This window comes from Caretta caretta, chromosome 8, assembly GCF_965140235.1.
Source record: "Caretta caretta isolate rCarCar2 chromosome 8, rCarCar1.hap1, whole genome shotgun sequence".
NCBI classification, from domain to species: Eukaryota; Metazoa; Chordata; order Testudines; family Cheloniidae; genus Caretta; species Caretta caretta.
The window spans coordinates 64,140,723-64,165,519 of NC_134213.1; the positions used below are offsets into that span (position 1 = coordinate 64,140,723).

At 43.6% G+C, this 24,797-nt stretch overlaps 1 protein-coding gene across 1 annotated transcript in view; it reads left to right on the top strand.

Annotated features, from left to right (window-relative positions):
- LOC125641680 (complement factor H) overlaps positions 1-24,797 on the top strand; it is an 83,083-nt gene that overhangs the window by 48,602 nt on the left and 9,684 nt on the right. Inside the window, exons 16-19 of the mRNA XM_048861985.2 lie at positions 3,779-3,958; positions 4,886-5,095; positions 7,158-7,334; positions 12,588-12,764. Coding sequence (XP_048717942.2) covers positions 3,779-3,958; positions 4,886-5,095; positions 7,158-7,334; positions 12,588-12,764 — 744 coding nt within the window. The remainder of the gene's footprint in view (positions 1-3,778; positions 3,959-4,885; positions 5,096-7,157; positions 7,335-12,587; positions 12,765-24,797) is intronic.

Genomic DNA, 24,797 nt, shown 5'->3' on the forward strand with positions numbered 1-24,797 from the left:
AGCCATGGCCCCACTCCCACCAATATCCAATCTCCAGCCAGCCATCACCTGATGCTTCAGCGGAAAGTGAAAAAACCTTCCCAGAATATGCTGGGGGGAGGGGGGGAAGGGGCAAAAATCCCTTCCTGACCCCTGCCAGTGGCTGGCCAAACCCTTGAAGCATGAGCTTTTGGAACTTTCAATTTAAACCAGAAGTGAGCTCGAGGATTGTTGAGACCTGCCCCCTACCATCACAAGCAACCCAGTTATAAAATTGCACTGAAAAGTTTGTCCAGATCTCTGTTAAGACTAAAGAAGTTGTTTGTCCACACAACTTCCATTGGGAAGCTGTTTCAGAACCTCATCCCTCTGATGCTTAGAAACTTTCCTCTAATGTTCAGCCTGAATTTGTTCATGACCAGGTTTATATCCACTACCTCTTGTCCCATCATTGTTGCGTAGCTTAAATAGTTCTTCACCATCACTGGTAATTACCCCCCCAGTGAATTGATAGAGAATGACCATATTCCCCTCAGACCTCTCTTTGTGAAACTAAACAAACCAAACTCTTCCAGTCTTTTCTCATAAGATAGGCTCTCCATTCCCCTGATCATCCGAGTAGCTTTTCTCTACACCTGTTTAATGTGCCTTGTGAGGTTGCAGCGCAGTGCTGGGAGAGAGCTCTCCCGACACTCTAAAAAAACCACCTCAACGAGAGGCACAGCTCCCAGCGCTGGGGCACTGTTTACACTGGCGCTTTACAGTGCTGCAACTTGCTGTGCTCAGGGGAGTGTTTTTTCACACCCCTGAGCGAGAAAGTTGCAGCGCTGTTAATTGCCAGTGTAGACAAGCCCCAAGTCTCCCAAGACCTAGGCTAGCACACTAAGCACTGGACCATCCTTCCTCTGTGGAATCTTAATTCAGCCCCCTTGGGGTAGTCATTAGTAATATGATCACATACCATTCATTCTGTGTACTGAATGAGGTAGGGGTCATATGAAAAAAACCAGGGGTGTCAATTAATCAGTTAACTCATGTGATTAACTAAAAAAAAATGAATTGTGATTAAAAAGATGTATCGTGATTAATCGCACTGTTAAACAATAGAATACCAATTCATCATCATCGCTGTTTCCACAACATATTTTGTTTTTTACGGGACAGGGTTGTTAGCCCTGTGCCTACCCCCCAACCTGGCCCCTCCCCCACAGACCAATCCAGCATGGTTGAACCTACCAGGAGCAAAAAGCCACCGCTGACACAGACTCTGGGGATTGCTAGAGCACGCAAGCTGTACTGCCACAAGAAGGCACAGATACCAGGGGACAGAGAATACTAATTGAAATGTATTAAATATTTTTGGATGTTTTTCTCCATTTTCAAATACATTGATTTCAATTACACCACAGAATACAAAGTCGACAGTGCTCACTTTATATTATCTTTATTATATTACAAATATTTTCACTGTATGATATGGCAAACAAATAGTATTTTTCAATATGCACTTCTCATACAAGTACTGTAGTGCAATCTCTTTATCGTGTACATGCCACTTACAAATATAGATTTTTTTTGTTACATAACTGCACTCAAAAACAAAACAATGTAAAACTTTAGCACGTACAAGTCCACTCAGTCCTTTTTCTTGTTCAGCCAATCGCTAAGACAAACAAGTTTGTTTACATTTACAGGAGATAATGCTGCCCGCTTCTTATTTATAATGTCACCTGAAAATAAGACTAGGCATTTGCATGGCACTTTTGTAGCTGGCATTGCAAGGTATTTATGTGCCAGTTATGCTAAATGTTCATCTGCCTCTTCATGCTTACGCCACCATTCCAGGGGACATTCTTCCTTGCTGATGATGCTTGTTAAAAAAAGAATGCATTAATTAAATTTGTGACTGAACTCCTTGGGGGAGAATTGCATGTCTCCTACTCTGTTTTACCCTCATTCTGCCATATATTTCATGTCATAGCACTCTCGGATGATGTCCCAGGACATGTTGTTTCTTTTAAGAACTTTCACTGCAAATCTGATAAAATACAAAGAAGGTACCAATGTGAGATTTTTAAAGATAGCTAGATCACTCAACCCAAGGTTTAAGAATCTGAAGAGCCTTCCAAAATCTGCGAGGGACTGGGTGTAGAGCATGTTTTTAGAAGTCTTAAAAGAACATTCCAATGAGGAAATTACGGAACCCAACCTACCAAAAAAGATAATCAACCTTCTGCTGGTGGCATCTGACTCAGATGATTAAAATGAACTTGTTTCAGTTTGCACTGCTTTGGATGGTCATCGAGCAGAACCTGTTATCATCATGGATGCATGTCCTCTGGAATGGTGGTTGAAGCATGAAGGAACAAATGAATTTTTAGTGCATCTGGCAGATAAATATCTTCCAACGCCGACAACAACAGTGCAATGTGAATGCCTGTTCTCACTTTCAGGTGATATTGTAAACAAGAAGTGGGCAACATTAACTCCTGCAAATGTAAACAAAATTGTTTGTCTGAGTGATTGGCTGAACAAGAAGTAGGACTGAGTGGACTTGTAGGCTCTAAAATTATACATTGTTTTATTTTTGAATTAGAATTTGTACATAATTCTACATTTGTAAGTTCAACTTTAATGATAGAGATTCCTCTATGGTACTTATATTTGGTGAATTGAAAAATACTTTTGTTTCTTTTTTACAGTGAAAATATTTGTAATGAAAAATAATATACTGTGAGCACTGTACACTTTGTATTCTGTGTTGTCACTGAAATAAATATATTTGAAAATGTAGAAAACGCACAAAATATTTAAATAATTGGTATTCTATAATTGTTTTACAGTGCAATTAATCACACAAATAATCGTGATTACGTTTTTTTATCACATGATTAATCGTAATTAATTTTTTTAATGGCTTGACAGCCCTAGAAAACAATACTATGCACTTATGTAATTAAAGATGGTATCATAATGCAAACACACAAGGGGGCTGAATTAAAGTTGCACAGGCAACAGGAATCTTTAGTTCTGGCATTTCCTAACTCTTGAGTATTTGACTTTCGCAACCTGAATATTCCTTTTAAACTTGCGTGTGTGTGTATTTCTGATGGATCTCAGTTTTCAATAAAGGTCTGTTAAAGTGTAGGAATCCTTTTTCTCCAGAGGCCACACTACAGAATAAACTATGTTAATCTTTACACACCGCTCCCTCCTTAACAAGGAGTGGAGCCTCTGGCGCTGCCCCTTTCCAACCCATCTATGTCCTCCTATCTCCCTTAACTATCATGCATGTGGGTCTTTGCATAGCTCAGCTCTGTGCCATATTAGACAATGTGCATCTCCTCTATGACTGCCACACAGCATAGTCTTGCACCTCCCCCTCATTTGCTCAGTGGAATGACCCTGCTTTCACCATTCAGGAAATAGGCTGGATTAGACCCTTTACCAGTTTATAGCATCTGAATTAACTAGAAAAATAACTTCAATTACTATAAAGTTTTCATTACTGTATGATGGTGTGTTATGCTCTTGTTACGGAGCAGCAAGAAGAACTGCACACAATGAGAGGCCATTACAAAATGTCTTTTTTTAAGCCCACAGTTGTACTTCATTGAATATAATGCAGTTCTTTGTGTCAATGCAATATGATTATGATGCTAACTACATGCTGAGAATAGCTAATAAGGATCTATGGACTGCACATGTTTTTATCTATTAACTGTTCTGGTTTCTAATGAACTTCTACATTTACCATTGTTTGAATCATGAGATCTAACTGAAATATCCTTTGCTGAAGAGATTAAAAAAAAATGCCCACCTCCACCTGAGCTTCCGGGTGCCATCAAGATCACAGAGACACGAAACTACGAGAATGGTGAAAAAATAGCTTTTACGTGCCTAAAACATTTTGAACACCGAGGAGTGAAGGAAATAATGTGTGAAAACGGGAAGTGGCAATCACCACCATTCTGTGTTGGTTAGTATGGGGTTTTATTTATATTTCTTTAGTTGCATCAGTCAGAGGAAATGTACAAACAATATCACAACTGCCATGTCACTGTTAGCCCCTTACATAGTGTGGTAATTAGTGTTCACATATTTTGTTAAGCAGTCATTACCAATTGTTCAGTGCAGAAAAGCAAAAATACATTAAAAATAAAGTGTTGAAAAATGAAATGAACAAAGTAATCAGACCATTAACACTGGACTAATGGATTTTAATTGTATGAAGTATGATGTTAATGGGTTAAAAGTGAACTAGGGTCTGAAAAATGAATACAATAATGTCAAAAAATACAATCTGATATCAGAACCTAATTACTTTTTATCCTACCACTAAGAGTGGAAGAAGGGAGTACTAAGGGCGAAAATTTTCAAAAGCACAAATGGGACTCTCAGTGTTTATTTAATAAAATTAAGTGCTGTGAAAAAACATATACAAATGTTGGTATTGTGTGTGTGTGTGTGTGTGTATACTGAGCCTCATACACATACACACTATTTATAACAAAAATATGTTAAAAATATTAATTTTTCAAAATCAAGCATTCAAAAATTAGGAAAAGCCATAATTAAGGCTGGCTGTGCAACCTCAATTTAACCCCGTTGGGTGTATTCATTATGTTAATTTTAATTACATGATCATGCACTATTTTTTCCACAGGATCCTGCTTCATCCAGTGCAAAGGATAATTGCTCACCTAATGAGCAGCCAATATTGTGTTTCATCCTCATTATTCAATATGTGGCCCTAGTGTTTGTTTAGGGTGGGTTAATCTAGAATGTTCCCCAGCTTTAAAAAATCACCACAATTTATTTTCACTTCAGTTCACTGTTACTTTCTCTTTCAGTTTTAGACTATATGTGCATATGGCATACTAATTTTATTTTTTTTCCAAAACAGAAGAAAAAGTATGTTTGCAGCCACGTTCCATAGCAAATGGTGAGATTCTCAGTCTAGAAAATCAGAACTTAAGAAAGGAGCAATCAGGACCAATGACTTACCAGAACGGTACCATGATAACGTACAGTTGTAACCCTGGCTTCATGTTACGTGGGCCACCTGAGATAATTTGTAAGACTGGAAAATGGACATCAGCTCCTACATGTGTTGGTAATTACATTGTGTAGAATTTTCAAAAGCAGTTCATTTAGCGGAGAGAGGGCAATAGGTTTCAACTGGAGGCTAACTGAAAGAATGATTCTGTATGGCACCCTTCTGGCAGGTGGAGCCAGCAGCAACAAGGGCCGGGTTCAGTATCTAGGTGTTCCTTTTGAACAATACAGCACAAAACTCTCTCAAGCCCCCACCCAGTGACCTGGGACAATTACACACCACCCCCTAGGCACCCCTAAGAGGCAATACTTCCCCTCTCTCAAGCACAGAGTCTGAGTGTAGCAAAAACTTTTAACAGAGGGAGGGAAGTAACTCAGCATTAATTTGGGAAAACACTGTAACCAGGGTTCATACACACAAACCATGAACAAAAGACCCACCCCCAAGTAAGTTGGGCAGTGTTCTTTTCCCCTCAGGATCTTAAGTCCAGCAACCCCAAAAGTCCCTTTAATATGCCTGTCACTTCTCTGTACCACACTCACAGTTACTGTCTTGGCCTGTGCAGCCCCAGAGTTCAGAGTTCACCTCCCACCCTGCATGGAAGGCAAAGCGGGGGTAAGGAGGCATCTTACACACTTCACTGTTTGGGCACTCGCTCATCGCCCCAATATCCAATTGCCACACCTCTGCTCTGGCCCTTTCCTCCAGCCACCCTGCTGGCCGCATGCCACGCCTCTCCACCAGCTGCCCACTTGCCAAGATGTCTTCAAGGTCCCCGCACACACTTAACACAGCTCTCAGTGATTTCAGCTGTTAGTGGGGGAGCCTCACTGCTGGTATACTGGGCAGTCTCTTACAATAGAGACACTGTCCCAAAGTAGGCCTAATACTTAGACCTAGGTATCAGTGATTTCAGCTCTGCAGCATGTTACAAGACTCTCAATTGAGTCTAAATTAACTCTTTCATTCTACCGTGGAGAGAGGAAGGATCAGTTGGTGTCTAGGACCTTTAAACAGGCCCTACATCACCAGATACAACTGCCTGTCCCCACTCTCTCTCAACTCATTGGGCTTTGAAACCCATGTCCCCTGCCTAGCGAGTGTGATTCAGTTGAGGGTGAGTCCCTCCATTGGGGTATGCCAGGTACAGTTCTGCTGTCCTCAGTTCACACAACAAGCATAACAACCCTTTATTATTCCTCCCCCAATAACAAGGAGACGGGGGATCCAACACCAGCCACAAGTGATCATTTGGGCAAGCAAGCCCATCATGCTGAGCACCTATGCAGGGTGGGTGTGTCCATGCAAACAAGATCAGCTTCTGAAGTCTTTTTTCCACAATTCACCACTAGATGTCAGGGAAGAGCTCATTCAGACTCTGCCTACATGTATATTTGTTCAAATTGCTGTAAAAGCTTAGTTTTCTGGCCCAGGGTCTTTAGAAAGATTCTGACTATATGACAATTTCAGGATTTCTGGTTGATTGGTTGGTTTTTGTTTGTTTGTTTTGAGTAGTTTTAGTTTTTAAAAGCTCCCAACTAGGACTCAGGAGGTTTGCATTCAGATCCTGGCTCTAATGCACAAACTTTCTTTATAGTCTTGGGCAAGTCTTTTTAACTCTGTGTCTCAGCTTCCCATCTGTAAAATGAGGATAATAGTATTCCCTATTTGACAGTGGGGTTGTGAGGATAAATCCATTGATAGTTGTGAAGCACTTACATATTATAGTGACAGGGGCCATATCAAGTGCCTACATGGACAGATGTATTTTCATCAAAGTTCTGTTGAAGGAAGTAGACACACCATGCATGAGGTGTCCAGAAGAAGAGGAGCAGCTGCAATTACTGGTTTCAGACATAGACACAAACTAAATTTCATTAGTAACTGAACTCCTAGTGTATTTAGGGCTGGTGTTTGTTTAACTTTCTGACAGATTTTTAACAGTGCTCATGTTGTAAGTTTCATTGCCCACCAACAACTTAGTGCATGTGTTTAGGTTCTGGTTGCAACCTCTATTTAAAATTAGATATCCATATAAAGAGTTACAAAGGGCTTAACTAAAAAAGGTGGCTTGTGGGAGGGTTACACTCATTTTACTCTTGCGTGTGTGTCTTTTCAGAAATGCCATGTACCGATGTTCCAAATATTATCAATGCTCAGACTGAAGGCACAGTGAAGCAAAGTTATAAGCCTGGTGAAACAGTACGTTATCAATGCCTTCCTGGTTTTATCATCCACGGATCTTCAGATATTATGTGTAAAGCAGGGAATTGGTCCACACAACCTGTGTGTAAAGGTACAGTGAGTAATTTGATCTAACTTTAAAGAATCTAGTTACTCATTTCTTCTTATTATTATAGACACTCAGAGACCACCTGCATGGGTCAGACAGACAGAATAGATTACAGAATGCTGATGCAGAAACAATAAGTAGCTAACTTATACACTGATCATTTCAAATACAGAGGGGATTGGGAGGAATCAGTGTTTGCCAAAAAAAAGGTAGAACAATAAATCTTTTTTGCAAGCTGCTAAGAATATTAATTAATTTAAAAAATATAAAATGGGTGCACACCCTCTTCCCTTTTAGCATATGACAGTTCTCAGGATGTACTTGTCAGTATACTGAGTATACAGTATACAGTATACAGTCTTTTCTCTCCTTTAAGTCATTAAGTCAATGGGTGTTTTGTCTGGAAATCAGAGCCTTCTTCGGGTCCAACTCTGGGTCCTGCTACTCAAGCAGTCAGGGATTTAAAGGCATTGTTGATGGAGAAAGCAGGCTGCTTATTACAGCTTCAAGAGCCATGTTATCAGCCCTGACTGTCAATTGTGAAGAAGCTGGTAAGGGAGAAGTCGGCCACTGTTAGCAGTGCCAGATCCCATTGATGAAAGTTTTCAGATCTGTTTGATTCTGACAGGGCCTCTATGGCTCTGGCTCTGAAATCCAGGCCAGTTCTGATTTCAGCTTCAAGGACCAAGTGGGTGAATCTGAATATTTCACGAGATCATGTGCCATCCAGGTCTTCCAGGCTGGCTTTGACATCTGCTCCAGTTTCAGGTCCATCTTTGGATCCAACAAGGACTTTTACTTCAGTGGCTGATGTACAATCGTTCAGTTATAAATGCTCTTCAGATCTAAGTGAGAAACAAAGGAAGGCAGTCTTCACCAATTCCAAGGTCTGGGTCATCTTCACCTGAGAAAAGAAGGGCAGAGATTATTATTTTCTCTCTTGATCCATCTCTACCTCTTTCTCCTCCTCAGCCTCCTACATGGTATCCACAAACAGCTTTCTCTCCATTTATTTCTCTCCACCCTCCAGGTCCATTGCTGTCTCCATTACACTCCGTCACACATCCAGAATCAATTCCATTATTTATATGAAGATAGAGGAAGAATAAAGAGAACTATTTCTTCCCAGTTTGTGCCTCCTCCTGTGGATATGTTCTGAATACAAGTTGCTGTGGAGATTGGCAGCCCTAGGCTCCATGGCCTTATTGAGTGCTGATGCAGTAACTTTATAGCTGTTCTCCATATGGATGGAGATATGATGATTCATCTGTAAAGGATCGGGCTGTGGAGAATCCTTGCCTCTAGTTACAGTGGATCTGTCTGCATCTAGTTACAGATACTCTGCTGCTTGATACTCTGTCTGAAGAAGATGAGGAGATAGCTCCTCTTTTAAAATAAAAACATGCTGACACAGATTACTCTTCTGATTTGTCACTGGATGAGAATGTGGATGAGAATTCTGCCTCTTCCCCTTCTCATGGCAGCAGAGTTTCATGACCTGATGGATCACATGGTGTCCATGTTGAATTTATAATCCATAGCCATGGAAGAAACCTCCCCTCTAGTGTTTGGAGGAAGTGTTATAATCCATAGCCACCTCCAAGAGTAGGATGTCACTACTAATTCTGCTGTAGCCTGCTAAGATTGTTTGTTCCACTTCTGCCTCTTGCCAGCTTATCTCTAAGAAGGCAGTCAAATTATATAAGATAATCAGGATGAAGTGTTTTCATATTTTCACACACATCCTGTATCTAATTCAGTAGTGGTGGCTATTGCCATTAGCAGTTCGAGATCTGGACAAGCATATTTCACTCCTACTGATAGAGGAAAAATATTGATTCCTTGGGGAGAAAGGTGTTTTCTTCTTCCTTTCTTAGTATTAGGGTGGAAAGTTATCAAGCAGTTATGGCCTGCTATCAATTCCACCTATGGAAAAAGATAGCATTGTTTCTGCAGGATTTGACAGATGGCATACAGAATTTGGCAAATGAAATCCTAACGGAGGGTCAAAATGTAGCAAAGCACACACTCAGGGCCTTCTTTAATGCTTCAAACTCTTCTGCCAGCACATTTGCTTCTGAAATTACTCTGAGGACACATGCTTGGGTTTGCTTTTTTACTCTGGCTCTGAATACTAGAATAAAGGTAGAGGATCTCCCCTTCGAAAGGGATGGTCCTTTAAGTAAAAAGACAGAGTTGTTGGGAAAACTGAAGGAGAAAAGAATGACAGCCTGCTCTTTGTGTTTGATTTCTTCTATTAAGAGGATACTTTCTATACCTTCTTTCCATAGTCAGAGACATTATTATCCACAATCTTCTTTGGCTTATTTCTTGTCAAATCAAAGATGTCAGCAATGACACTAGTGGGCTACATTTTTCCAGAGGTAACACAAGAAGAGGTCTTTCAAATTGAGGCCTAAATCAAAATAATCTGCTTCCTCCCTGTCATCTTCATTGAACACCAGGCTTCAGCTTTGATGTGATATCAAGAGTAGAAAATGAAACTGCAATGACTCGTCCCTTCCTCTTATGGAGACAGGCTAGCCAATTTTATCAGCAAATGAAGGTTTATTACATCAGATAAATGGGTCATAGAAATTAGAGACAAGGGCTATGCCATTCAGTTAGAGAAACTAACCCCTTCAATTCCCCCTATCATCTCTTTCCAGTGAACCTTTTCACAAGGCCTTGCTACTTCCAGAAGTGTAGAAATTACTGCTTATATGTGCTGCAATGAGGTATCTGAACAGGGATTTTATTAAAGATACTTTCAGGTGCAGAAAAAAGACTGGCTAGTTTCATCCAATTTTAGATTTCAGAAATCTGAGCAAGTACATTTGGATGTTTTGATTCCATATGTTAACTCTGGCCTCCATAATCCCTTCACTTTCAGCTGTGGATTGGTTTTGCCACTCTCGATTTAAAGGACAAATATTTTCATATTTCTATCTGACACAGTCATTGAAAGTATTTTCACTTATTGGTGGCAGGACGCCATTTCCCATACAAGGTCTTCGCATTTGGCCTGTCCACGGTACCAAGAGTATTTATGAAATGCCTCTCTGTTGTAGCATCACATTTGAGAAAACAGGATATTTTTGTTTACATATTTGGATGATTGGCTGTTGAACGTGGAGCTAAATCTGAATGTCAAAAAGTCAAATCTCTACCCAACTCACATAATTTTATTCATGTGCTCCTTAGTGCACACAGCAGCAGTGAAAAATCTTCTTACCAGAGAACAGATTTTTTTAAAAAATAGCGCAATGTTTTAAACATTAAAATATGTCAAACTCAGAAAATAATTTTCTTCCTGGGTCTCATGGTGGTGACTACTTGTAAGACTCCATTTGTGCATCTCAAAATAAGACCAATGCAGCATTGGATGTCCCAGGTCTACAGGCCAAATCTGAACAATGTTCTAACACTAGTCAGCCTGCCTTCTGGACTTGTGGTGGTGGTCAGTCAGAGCAGTTATCCTCTGAGGACTCCAGTTCAATTCCCCCTTCACCATCAATGAGGGGAAATTCAAATGTATCAAATAATGGAAGACGAGGAGGAGGAGGGAGTCTCATTTGAGTCAGTTTACAGTTTGAAGTCATTGGTCTTATTTGAAATAGTCCAGATTTGTGGCTTGGATGCAGGAAAAAATCTGATTTTCCTGTCTCATCGTCCACAACACAAGGTATGGAAGATTTAATATATTTAAAAACTGAAGGGTTATCTAACTCATCTTTGAAAGTTCATTTTTCAGCTATTATAGCTTACCATATTTTGGTTGATAGTAGATTGCAGTTGGTGCATAATATGGATAATAAATTTGAGAAGGAAGGTATCTAATATGTATGCTCTTTGAGGGATCCTGTCCCTTCTTGGAGTCTTAAGCTGGTTTTATCTACATTTATGAAACCACCGTTTGAACCCTTGGCTGAGTGTTTTTTATTTTTAATATTTAAGGCAGCAGTCATTATTACCATGGCATCAGCCAGAAGGCTGAGTGAATTCAATGCCTTGATGGTGATTCCCACTTTAAGTCTTTTCATAAAGTTAAGGTGATTCTTAGCCTTTATCCCAACTTTTGCCAAAATGACTTTCTGAATTTCGCATAAGTCAGATAAATAATTTCCTGACATTTTTTCCAAGGCCACATGCTAAGAAGGGAAAATCTGTTTTATGTACTTTGGATTTAAGAAGAGCTCTTGCATATTATTTAAATAAAGCAAAAAGGTTTTGAAAATAATCTAGGTTATTCATGTTTTATGCTAAAAGTCTCAGGGGTCAGACTGTGTCTCTCTAGACTATTTCTAGATGGATTAAATAATGAATTGTTGAATGTTACATGTTAACAAATTCTTGTATCTAGGATACTTTGATCTCATTCCACTAGAGCTGTGGTAGTGTCTTTTTTGCTTGCCTTAAGCAAGTCCCTTTTCTTGCAATTGGCAGGGTTGCAATGTGGACTTCTGTGCACACTTTTACTAATCACTATATTCTCAATTTGGCTTCTAGGGCAGATACTAGATTTGGTAGAGCAGTGCTCTGTGATGTCCTCCAGTTTATTTTCCTCATTGCTTTTCAAACTACCCATAAGTGGGAATATGAAGAGCCACTGGAAGAAAAAATGAAGGTTACTTGTAAAACAGAGTTTTTTGAAATGGCTATTCATATTCACACTTCACACCCACTTTCCCCTCTTTCTCAGAGTCCTTTTGCGCTGTACTTCTGGTTGGCAGTGAAAGGAACTGAGGTGATAGAGTGTGCCATGACCCCTTATGTATCTTCATCCTCAGAATGTTCAGAGACAGAGAGGGAAGGGATAGAAGGAGTGTGCATAAGCACTTTAAAAGATGCTGCTTGGAGAAGGCTCAACCATTAAGCATAATTAGGCAGCACAATACCCCACATGTGCGCATATGCAGAGAACTTCCAATATCTCAAAGAACTTCGATTAGAAGCAAATAACCTTCATTTATTGGAACATAACATATTTCATGAAAATAAGATATTACATTAATAGACAGGTTTCAGAGTAACAGCCGTGTTAGTCTGTATTCGCAAAAAGAAAAGGAGTACTTGTGGCACCTTAGAGACTAACCAATTTATTTGAGCATGAGCTTTCGTGAGCTACAGCTCACTTCACGAAAGCTCATGCTCAAATAAATTGGTTAGTCTCTAAGGTGCCACAAGTCCTCCTTTTCTTTTTACATTAATAGCGTTTCACTACTAGTATGTTTATTTGTCTCTCTCCCTTTTCAGATGCAAGATGTAGCACTCCACCTGCAGTTGCCAAAGCTGATATTATAAATAATGAGGAGAGAAGGTATCTGCCCGGTGCTAGAGTGCAATATAAATGTCAGGAAGGATTTGAAAGTATGGGATTGAATTATGTAACTTGTGAAGATGGAGAATGGTCACAACCACCAATTTGCAAAGGTAGGAGTTTGTATTTTAATTAAAACAAGTAAGACCAGGTGCACTTTAGTGAGCTGGGAGCATACAATCATAGGGCTGGAAGGGAACTTGAAAGGTCGACTAGTCCATCCCCCTGCATTGATTTAGGATTAAGTATACCTAGATAATTCCTGAAAGGTAACCTGTTCTTAAAACCTCCAATGATGAGGATTCCACAACCTCGAAAAAAAGTAACCTGATTTGGGACTTAACTTTCTAACTATGTACACAATAGTTAGGGTGGAACTTTTCCTTTCTTGTTCTACATATGACATTCCTGTTAATACTTCCCAGAATGACATTTGCCGTTTCCACAACAGCATCACACTTTTTACTCATTCAATTTGTGATCCACTATAGTCCCTGTGTCTTGAAGTGCTTGCACCTGTCCATTCCACCTTGGTTGTGTGTGCACTAGTTCATCAAAGCCAGAGAACATATTCCCATAGTGGTACCTGTCAAGGTGGTACATGTACTTTTGCTGCACACTGATGCTTGTAGCTAAGGGCATAAATGGGCAGAGCTGCCTTCACCCTCTCAGTTTCTCTTGCCACCCCTAGATGAACAGTGTGAGTTTCTCTCACACTTTCCCATTAGAAATCTTTTTAGCATTCTTTCACTGTAAATGGTTTAGTATAGCTGTAGTTTAGATAGTGGCACTAATTTTCAAATATTTTCTTGTTTTTCTTCGAGTTTTATTTTCAGTACCAGGACATGTCAAACCTTGGGATTTAAGTGCTGTTGACTGTAGCAAATCTATGACAGACACTGATTCTCACGCCCACTGCTTGAAGTGGGAAGGATACATTAGGCATAAGTACCCTATTTGTAGGGGATTTAAAACTAGGTCAAAGAAGTTGAGGGCAGTTTTACTTTGAGATGTCCTGGTGGAAGCAGCATTGTGCCCCATTTGGAACTCAGCCACTTGACCATACAGGGATTCAGATTCGACTCTCTAAGCACACCGCCAGTGGCCTCCACATGTCAAAAAGAGCCAGGGAGAAGACATCATTCTCTATCGCCAGTACCATGCAAGCAGCAGAAGTCATCCAGCACCTCAGCCTCTTCATCCAGAAAAATTCATCATCATCTTCATTGTCGTCTTCTTCAAAAGACCACTAGTGAGGTTAGAGCTAAGCCAGCACCTGTGAGGCTCTTCCCAGTATTTCCACATTCGAGCAACGCAGAGTTGTCGACTCCAACACCTCCTAGCCAGTCAAGACATTCAACAGCATAGACTTCTTGGCCGAGATGTTCAACAGCATAGACTTCTGCTGCAATGCATGTTACTGTTTTGGTATCTACAACACCTGAGGTGTACGCATCAGCCAGTGATATTTTGTGCCTGTTGCTGCTGGATTACCATTCGTGCAGGACAATGTCCAGGCTCTGCGTATACCTCAAACCATGGTACTGGCATCCTCCTTGGCACTGACATATTCAGTGCCATTGGGAACTGAGCCTTTGTAAGTAGTGCCAGAGTCCTGAAGCTCTATTGTCCAGCAGGTCCCTTCATCAGGAAAGCCCCAGATGCTTCCTCTGGTACTCTCCATCTTATGTTGGTTAAGGTCTCACAACCCATCTGCTCCACACAATACCTTGCCAGCTTGGCATTCCAATGCTGGATCTTCTTGAAACTAGAAGTGGGATCCTAAATATTGGAATCTCATTACAGAAGATCTTAAGCATCTCCTTATTCCTCATTGTGCAGGTCAAAGCCCTGGCACCATGACTTTTACAGGAGCAGACTGAGGCGTAGCTTCCTTTGGAGTTGGGCATGGTTCTGCATGAAGTACAGAAGTGGACTTTCTAGAATCTGAGTGGTTTCTCCAGACTCCAGGTCATCTTCTGATAGTCAGCATTCTGCTGGGTCTCAATCAAAGTGCCATTCTCTACCTATTACCATTCTGTGTTCCAGCACTGGTACCCAGCAGCTGAAAGAGATTATCCCTCCAGTTTCTGACCCTCCTGATGTTCAGCAGACAGTAGAGCAGATTGACACTAATCCTTTCACTCAGCACTTCCTCATTATTTACAGATGAGGCTCCTGTTTCAGAATCATCTTCCCGGGACCTTGATGATTATAAAATGTACCAGAAATTTATGAAAAGGGTAACCACCTCTCTAGGAATACAAACTAAGTTGGTTCAGGATAATCTATAAGGTGGATAGAAAGTTGGCTAGATTGTCGGGCTCAACGGGTAGTGATCAATGGCTCCAGGTCTAGTTGGCAGCCGGTATCAAGTGGAGTGCCCCAAGGGTCGGTCCTCGGGCCGGTTTTGTTCAATATCTTCATAAATGATCTGGAGGATGGTGTGGATTGCACCCTCAGAAAGTTTGCAGATGACACTAAACTGGGAGGAGAGGTAGATACGCTGGAGGGTAGGGATAGGGTACAGAGGGCCCTAGACATATTAGAGGATTGGGCCAAAAGAAATCTGATGAGGTTCAACAAGGACAAGTGCAGAGTCCTGCACTTAGGACGGAAGAACCCCATGCACCGCTACAGACTAGGGACCGAATGGCTTGGCAGCAGTTCTGCAGAAAAGGACCTAGGGGTTACAGTGGACGAGAAGCTGGATATAGGTCAACAGTGTGCCCTTGTTGCCAAGAAGGCCAATAGCATTTTGGGATGTATACGTAGGGGCATTGCCAGCAGATCGAGGGACGTGATCGTTCCCCTCTATTCAACATTGGAGAGGCCTCATCTGGAGTACTGTGTCCAGTTTTGGGCCCCACACTACAAGGAGGATGTGGAAAAATTGGAAAATGTCCAGCGGAGGGCAACAAAAATGATTAGGGGACTGGAACACATGACTTATGAGGAGAGGCTGAGGGAACTTGGATTGTTTAGTCTGCGGAAGAGAAGAATGAGGGGGGATTTGATAGCTGCTTTCAACTACCTGAAAGGGGGTTCCAAAGAGGATGGATCTAGACTGTTCTCAGTGGTAGCTGATAACAGAACGAGGAGTAATGGTCTCAAGTTGCAGTGGGGGAGGTTTAGGTTGGATATTAGGAAAAACTTTTTCACTAGGAGGGTGGTGAAACACTGGAATGCGTTACCTAGGGAGGTGGTGAAATCTCCTTCCTTAGAAGTTTTTAAGGTCAGGCTTGACAAAGCCCTGGCTGGGATGATTTAATTGGGGATCGGTCCTGCTTTTGAGCAGGGGGTTGGACTAGATGACCTCCTAAGGTCCCTTCCAACTCTGATATTCTATGATTCTCTATAATCCACACAAACTGGTGCTGGTTCTTCAATTAGTGTCCCTATAGGTGCTCCACTGTAGGTGTAGCTGTGCCCCTAATAGGAGATTTTTGGTAGCAGTGTCTGTTGAGCCCACACATAGGCTCTTCCTCCCTCATGGTCTGCCTCAAGGCTATCTAGCACTGCAGGAGTGAAGCCCCCTCAGTTCCTTCTCAATTGCCTTGGTCCTCAAATGGAGAAAGCGGTTGTCCCTTCCTTATCTGCATCATAACCATAAATAGTACTGTTTTTGTTTCTTTTCTTCTCCTTAATAGTTAGCATTTCCCTTTTACCCCATTGGGATTAAAAAAGAAAAAGAATTTGTTTACTGCCCTGTCTGGGGTGATTCTCCCCTCCCCCAGAGCATTTAGAAGACATTCTTTTAAAAAAATGTCACTTAAAAAGAGAGAGAGAGGAAAAGAAGGAGGAAGAAAGAAGACAATTTTTTCGGCATCCCTCACTGCTAGAGAGTGATAGCCCCCCTGCAGGGGCATGCCTGGCTCTTCCAGCTTCAAGAGATGCCTCTCCTGCAAGGAATTGATTCCTTTAATAGCCAAACAGTCTCACTGTGTCTGGTGCCAGGGAGAGTCCCATATCCCTCGGAAATGATCCCTTTGCCACCAGCTAGAGCTGCGGTATTGCAGGAACTGGAAACTGAAGTTAAAACTCCTCCTTATGGAGAAGACACTTCAGTCTCCAGGGGACTCCGGTGCCAACTCTGGATCATCCCCAGAGCCTTTAACTTCACAGGGGATAGAGTTGTGAAAAAAACCAGCAGACTCCCCCTCTAAAGGCTCATAAAAAGGGCCCCGAGTGGATGGCCAGCCCGAGTTCCCCAGTGCAACCACCTTGATACCCACGGCACCAGCAGCGCTGAAGCACGGTACCTGAAAGGGGGTCTCCACTATGATGCCAGGGGCTCAGGTTCTAAGTCAGCAATACCGCCCCCCTCCCCCCCACGGAGAAAGACAATTACCATACCATCTCTAAAACAGCAGCACTGAGAAAACCTTCGGTACCAGGTGCAACAAAACTCCCATCTAGGGAGTGCTCTGCACCTTCTCAACCATTGGTACTGATAACATACCACTGACAATCCTCTGCAGTGCCAAGCGAGCCCATGATATCGCATGAGCTCCGGTACCCTGACAATTGAGGAAGAACAGCAATCCCCATTACTTGATACTGGGGCTCCGATACCAAGCACATCCCAGTGCCCGGAATCGCTCTCGGCACCAGGCCATGTATCACCAATACCCCAGTCACCGCTCTTATCCAGTGATGAGTCTGACAGTGACAAGGAGGAGGTCATTTCCCTGGCCCCTCATCGTGACCTACTGCCACAATACAAGGGGACTTCTCAACTCCATCGAGCTGACCCACAATTGTGGTATAGGCCCCTGGGGTAACCCCACTGCCCATGCCCTTCCCCCATCTCCATGGCCATATTGGGATCTTTAGGTGACGTAGACATCACAGCTGTCCAGTGTCTCTCGGAGAGAGTCCAGCAGACTGTCTCCTACAGCCCTGCTGTCCAGAGCTCCTGAACCAGGGGAGGAGGAAGCTTTTTCAGAACAGGAAGAAGGGTTCAAAGGGGAAGCTACTCCTCCAGCAAACTTCTCCTCATCTCCACCAGATGCAAAAAAAGGCAACAAAAATGATTAGGGGACTGGAACACATGAGTTATGAGGAGAGGCTGAGGGAGCTGGGATTGTTTAGCCTGCAGAAGAGAAGAATGAGGGGGGATTTGATAGCTGCTTTCAACTACCTAAAAGGGGGTTCCAAAGAGGATGGCTCTAGACTGTTCTCAATTGTAGCAGATGACAGAACGAGGAGTAATGGTCTCAAGTTGCAGTGGGGGAGGTTTAGATTGGATATTAGGAAAAACTTTTTCACTAAGAGGGTGGTGAAACACTGGAATGCGTTACCTAGGGAGGTGGTAGAATCTCCTTCCTTAGAGGTTTTTAAGGTCAGGCTTGACAAAGCCCTGGCTGGGATGATTTAACTGGGAATTGGTCCTGCTTTGAGCAGGGGGTTGGACTAGATGACCTTCTGGGGTCCCTTCCAACCCTGATATTCTATGATTCTATGATAGGGTGTAATGACCCCTCCATCAATAGGTGATAATTTTAAAAACTTTCAGGGTCATACCAAGAGGGTGGCTTATGAGATGCACATTCCCCTACAGGAGGTGGCAGATACACATCACAAGCTGGTGCATATTCTGTACACCTTCTCTTCATCCAGAATTACCCTCCCACTTAATGAGCCGATTCTAGATCCTGCCAAAGTTGTCTGGCAGACACCAGCCTCCATTGCAACAACCAGCGAGAGAGCTGACAAAAAATACTACATCCCTACCAAAGAGGCATACTCCCTGTTTCAAAATCCACAACCCAACTCTATGTAATGGATGCAGTTAATGCATGAGGCAAGCAACATCATGCCAAGTCAACCCCATCCGATCGGGATTGGAAGGATTGCGTATTTGTCGGCAACATTACAGTTTAGAGTCACAAATTACCAAGCTGTCCTGGCCAAACATGATTTTATTAATTATGGGAAACTCAATGTGTTTCTGGAAAGTTTACTGGAGATGCAAAAGGAGCAGTTTCAGGCCATTGTCAGAGAGGGTCAGTTAATGGCCATAATGGTGCTACAGATGGCACTGCACGTAGCTGATATAGTGGCTCGTTTGGTCTCCATGACAGTGGTAATGAGGCAGGCTTCTTAGCTACAACTTTCTGGGTTGTCCAAAGAAGATCTCCAGTTTGAAGGGTCCAAGCTCTTCGTGGAGAATACAGATTCTTCTCTCCACACCTTGAAGGATTCTGGGCCATATTTATTACACTTCCCAGGAATCTACATTGCAGAACAGAAGAGAAGATATAGCTCTCAGCCACAGCACAGGTCACAACCTCCTCAAAACCTACCATCTCAGCATGTTACAAGCCACAGCATAAGAGGACCAGAGCTCAAAAAGGGAATCAGTCAGCACTCCAATCCGCGACCTCTCAGACCGCCTCTAAGCACTTTTGATGGGTTAGTCAAGGTCCTGAACAATTACACCTTGCAACATCAGCAGCCATATGCACATCTGTTACTCCCCTTCAGAAGTCACCTGGCCCTCTTTCACAGCCGTTGGGAGAATATCACCTCTGACAGATAGGTCCTGAAGATTATTCCGAAGGGTTATGCCATTCAATTCACATCCCTCCCCCAACTTTCCTTCCCCATCCTCCTTCAGGCACCCTTTTCAACAGAACCTACTTCATCAGGAAATAGATCATTTGTTATGCCTAGGGGCCATAGAACCAGTCCTGGCACAACTCAGGAGCAAGCGGTTTTACTCCCATTATTTCCTGATCCCCAAGGCGAAGGGAGTTGGAGGCCCATTCTAGATCTAAGGGCATTAAACAAATATGGGAAGGCACAGAAGTTCAAGATGGTCATGTTAGCAGCCATTATTCCAGCTCTAGAGCAAAGAGATTGATTTCTGGCCCTTGAGCTACACAATGCCTACTTCCATATCTCGATATAACTGTCATACAGGAGATTCCTATGGCTTACCTTTGGGTAGGACCTTTATCAGTATAGGCTGTTCCACTCAGGGTATTCTCCAGCCTTCTCTCCATCATAGCAGCACACTAAACTCCAGTCGCTGTACTGGGTTTATCAGCGCCAACCTCAATGCAGTACAAGTGAGAGCATTCCTCCCACTACAGACTTACCACCCTTACAAGTCTCATAGAGACAGTCCAGACCAGCCCCAAACATCAGCTAGGAACTGCCTGCAGCTGCTAGGTCATATGACAGCATGCACCTTTGTCATTCCAAATGCCCAGATGTTCATGAAGTGTCTTTAGATGCAGCTCACATCTGTCTAGTCCTCTAACAGGGACAGACTAACCAAACTGTTATCACTGCCCTTCACAGTAAAGCACTCCCTGGATTGGTGGAAAGACCCATCCAATATCCGAGCAGGCATTCCATTTGTGCAACCGCCACTGACGCCGACTCTAACAATGGATGTCTCCCTAATAGGCTGGGGAGCTCACCTATACAACCACAAGGTTCAGTGCACAAGTGGCCTTTCACAGAAGTGATCCTCCATATCAATGTTTGGAACTAAGAGCTGTCAGGAATGCCTGTGCACACTTTCTGCCTTCCAGCAAGAACACCCACACTAAGGTCATGATGGACAATATGACCTGTATGTTTTACATAAATCACCAGGGGAGTGCCAGATGTCCCTCCCTCTGCACTGAAGCACTCAAACTTTGGAATTGATGCATCCATCACAATGTGCTTATCTCAGCTGTCTATGTACCAGGGATACAGAACTTGACAGCTGACAGTCTCAGTTGGAAATTTTTCTCACGACCACGAAGGGCAACTGAACTCAGAGGTGCTTCAAAATATATTTGCCCTTTGGGGAACCCCGACTATGGATCTCTTCGCTACTTACCGAAACAAGAAATGTCCTTGTTATTGCTGCAGGGCCAGTCCGGAGAAACATTCACTGGGAGATGCCCTCTTCCTCCCATAGGATGGGAACCTCTTGTATGCCTTTCCCCGGTTTCCTCTTCTATCCAAGGTACTGTTGAAAATTCAATGAGACAAAGGGAGAGTTATCCTGATTGCTGCCTCCTGGCCAAGACAAGTCTGGTTCCCTTACCTGACACAGATGGCAATATGTTCTCCAGTTCCTCTTTGACCCATTCCTTACCTGCTCTCTCAAAACAATGGGCTGATCCTTCATCCCAACCTGCAGGTCATCTGTCTCCAGGCTTGGCTCCTTCTTGGATCCAAGGCTTAGAGGCAGAATGCTCTGACAAGGTGAAAGATATGTTTCTACACAGCTGAAAGTTGACCACTCGATGTACGTACCTAAAAAATGGAAATGATTCCAAGTGAGTTGTCATTATAAGCACATAGACCCAACTTCATCTTCCCCTCTCTTATTTTGCACGACATTTTAGACCTCAAGAGGTCAAAACTCTCACTCAGCTCCCTTAAGGTACATCTCACATCAAAAATGGTTTCCAACACCAAGTAGATGGATACTCAGTGTTTGATCACCTGCTGATACATAGATTCCTTAAGGGCATTGGGAATCTCTTCCCACATGTGAGACCACCTACTTCAGCCTGGGATCTTAATCTAGTTCTCAGGGCTTTGATTAGACCTCCCTTTGAGCCCATGGCAACTTGCTCTCTCTTACACCTGTCCATGTAGGGGCGACAGGTTTGTATAATTTTTGATGGTGCCCAGAATGGGTTCAAGTCCCAACCCACCACACCTGCCTAAGGCTCTGGGAGGGAGTTTAGGTGCGGGAGGGGGGTTGGGGTGCAGGCTCTGTGAGAAAGTTTGGGTGCGGGAGGGGTGTGAGCTCTGGGATGGAGTTTGGGTGCTGGGTGCGGGCTCTGGGCTGGGACAGAGGGAGGCGGGTGCAGGGCATGGGGCTGGGGATGAGGAGTTTGTGGTGCAGCAAGCAGGCAGTCTCAGAGCTGGGGACCAGAGAGGACTCCCCCTAGCCCTCTCCCCACTGGCAGGCTGCTGCTTAGGAGGTCCAGCCAGGATAAGCCCCCTCCCCCCCCGGAGCCGACTCGGAGTCGCCTGCTGGGGTGTGTGTGGAGGGGGGATGCCATGCACCTCCTCCCCTCCTCTGGCGAAGCAGCTGCCTCAGCCTGCCCCTGGTGCCACTCCCTTGTAGCCGGCAGCAACCAGTGAGGGAGCGCAGCGCAGAGCTCCAGGGGGCAGCCCCCTGCTCCCCAGGGCAGGCAGGGACACTCAGCAGGAGGCACGTGGGGGCAGCAGGCAGGGCTGGGGGAGAGACCTGGCCCCGATCACTGGCGGAGGTAGGCCTCCTGGGCCCTGAATTTGCTGGAGCCCGGGCACCACAGGCCCATACAACTTGCCACCCCTGTATGAAGGCAGCATTTCTAATTGTATCACCTCAGCTAGGCACACAGGAGAAATAGCAGCCCTGATGGCACACTCACCATACATGGTCTTTTTTAAAGTCAAAGTAACTCTGAGGCCACATGCCAAATTTCTCCCTAAAGCTGCCTTTGCTTTCCATATATGAATATGAATCAACAGATCCATTTTCCTGTTTTTTCCCCAAAACTACATTGTGACATCAGGGAGGCGCTTCTGCATATGCTAGATGTTAGAAGAGCACTACCCCTCTACTGGGACAGAGCTAAGGACTTCAGGAAGTCCCCATAACTCTTCCTTTCACTCACGGAAAGATCCAAACACTCAGAAATATCGGTTCAAAGACTATCCAAATGGGTCTCTGGTTTCATTAATCGCTGTTATCAGGGGAGCAACCTGCTGCCTCCATCCGGAGTCCGTATGCACTCCATGAGGTCAATTTCTACCTCGGTCACAAATCTTGGAAATCTGCAGAACAGCAACTTGGGCCTCTGCCAGCACTTTCGCAGAACATTATGTGATCACTGGAAATGCAGTCTCTGATGCCATCTTTGGCTCCGCAGTACTCTTTGTAGTAATAGACTCCACTCCAAAGTCCCAACCTCCAGTCGTGGTGGGTACTGCTTGGGAGTCACCTACAGTGGAGCATCCATAGAGACACTACTCAAAGAAGAAGTTACTCATCTTGTGGAGTAATGATGGTTCTTCGAGATGTGTCCCCCAATGGGTGCTCCCTCCCCTCTACTTCAGAGTTCTCCATAAGGGGTCTGCAGTAGAGAAGGAACTGAGCGGGATTCGCCTGCGCAGAGCTAGGTAGCCTCAAGGCAGACCATGAGGGAGGGAGAAAACATGTGCTGGCTCACAGACGCGTAGACTCATAGATATTAAGGTCAGAAGGGACCATTATGATCATCTTGGCTGACCTCCTGCACAATGCAGGCCACAGAATCTCACCCACCCACTCCTGGAATAAACCTCTCACCTATGTCTGAGCTATTGAAGTCCTCAAATCATGGTTTAAAGACTTCAAGGTGCAGAGAATCATCCAGCAAGAGACCCATGCCCCATGCTGCAGAGGAAGGTGAAAAACCCCCAGGGCCTCTTCCAATCTGCCCTGGAGGAAAATTCCTTCCCGACCCCAAATATGGCAATCAGCTGAACCCTGAGCATGTGGGCAAGATTCACCAGCCAGATACCCAGGAAAGAATGATCTGTAGTAACTCAGATCCCACCCCAGCTGGACACTCAATGTATGCCTGATGGACACTGCTACCAAAAATCTCTGAATAGAGGCACAAGGGCACAGATACACCTACAGTGGAGCATCCATAGGGACACACCTTGAATTACCATTGTTACTGCACAAACTGAGTAACTTCCTCCTATTTTGCATTCTGCAGGACCTGAGTGAATACTCATGAACTAATGCTGCATATACTTAGTGAGGATATGTCTTGCAGTTCCTTATGCTGCACTGCCTGGAATCTTTGGACCGATTAAGTGGTCAGCCATAGTTCTTCATGCTGTCTCTTTCCTTCTGGGAGTGCTGGCCTCTCTGGAACTGAGGAACAGTTAAATACAAACAGTTGTTTGATATTTGGCTACCCAACCAAAGTAGATTTATCACATCCCTACTGTCCAACTTTATCTTACTAAGAAGCATTTGGTTTTGTCTGCCAACTTGTGGCCAGAACTGAGAGCAAACTTCACCAAATAGTGTAGACCCCATCTGGTGTCTGGACTCCCTGAGTATGCTTCTTGCACATTATCATTGCTGGAACTCATACCATAGTATATTGCTAGTATGTTGGCAGCCATTTTACTAGCTGAACCAAACCATTAGTAGCTGTAGTGAGCTGATTCAGATAATATTGCTCTTTGTATTTTACATTTTTATCCCCTTCTGGGAGTTTTATGCAGGAGTCAGTCCCACCCTTTCACTGTGGCTCAAGCTGGGGGTTGGGGAGTTGGTGGTACTCTCTTAATCTCTACTTTCTTGGTACACCAAGGCGAGATGTTACTCTCAGGAGATTCTGCAGATGCTCAAAACAGGATTGCCTCACAGTGTGGTTTTCATATACCTTTGGGCAGGGCTGGGTTAAGAACCTACTCTACAGGTTAAGAGCCTACAGGGCTGGGTTAAGGAACCTACTCTCTGGCTCTCAGGGTCCTATGTTGACATCAGAATCTCAACCTTCATTAAAACATATTGGTTCTAGTCTGCATGGTTTTGAAAATATTCAACTGAACATAACTGGTTTTGTGATGTCTGCATGAGTCTGCAGCAAGAGCCATTAGAGTCAGGAAAGAATCCTTCTGACCCCAGAATTAGAGCTTGGAAGTTGAGGGGGGAGAAAGCGGTGGCTATCTCCTAAATGCCATCCATTCTCTGTTGATGGTACAGTTCTGTGATACTCTTTCAGTTATTTTACCTGCTTTGATCACCAGTGAAATAGTTGGACATCTGAGCCAACCCCATTTAGATTCACAAGGTATTCACCCCACTTAGGAATATTGTTCCAAGCTAAGCGCAGAACCAGGCAGGCATCTTGGCATCAGTTACACTCATTCAGTTATTTTTATGGTTTTCCTCACGATCTTTACTTTAGTTTTCCATGTGAAATCTCAGAGTGTGAAGCATATAAAATAACCCTTCCCTCCCCCCCCAAAAAGTGCTGACTGTGACACAACCCAATTTGAGCCCTGCTTTCCATCAATTGTTTTCTGCCAGCTGGCCAGGAGATACAGTGCATTTAACTAAATGGTAATATTCCCCCCCATCCAGTTGCTGAAATTGCTGTCTGTACCTCCTTCCCATTATTGCAACC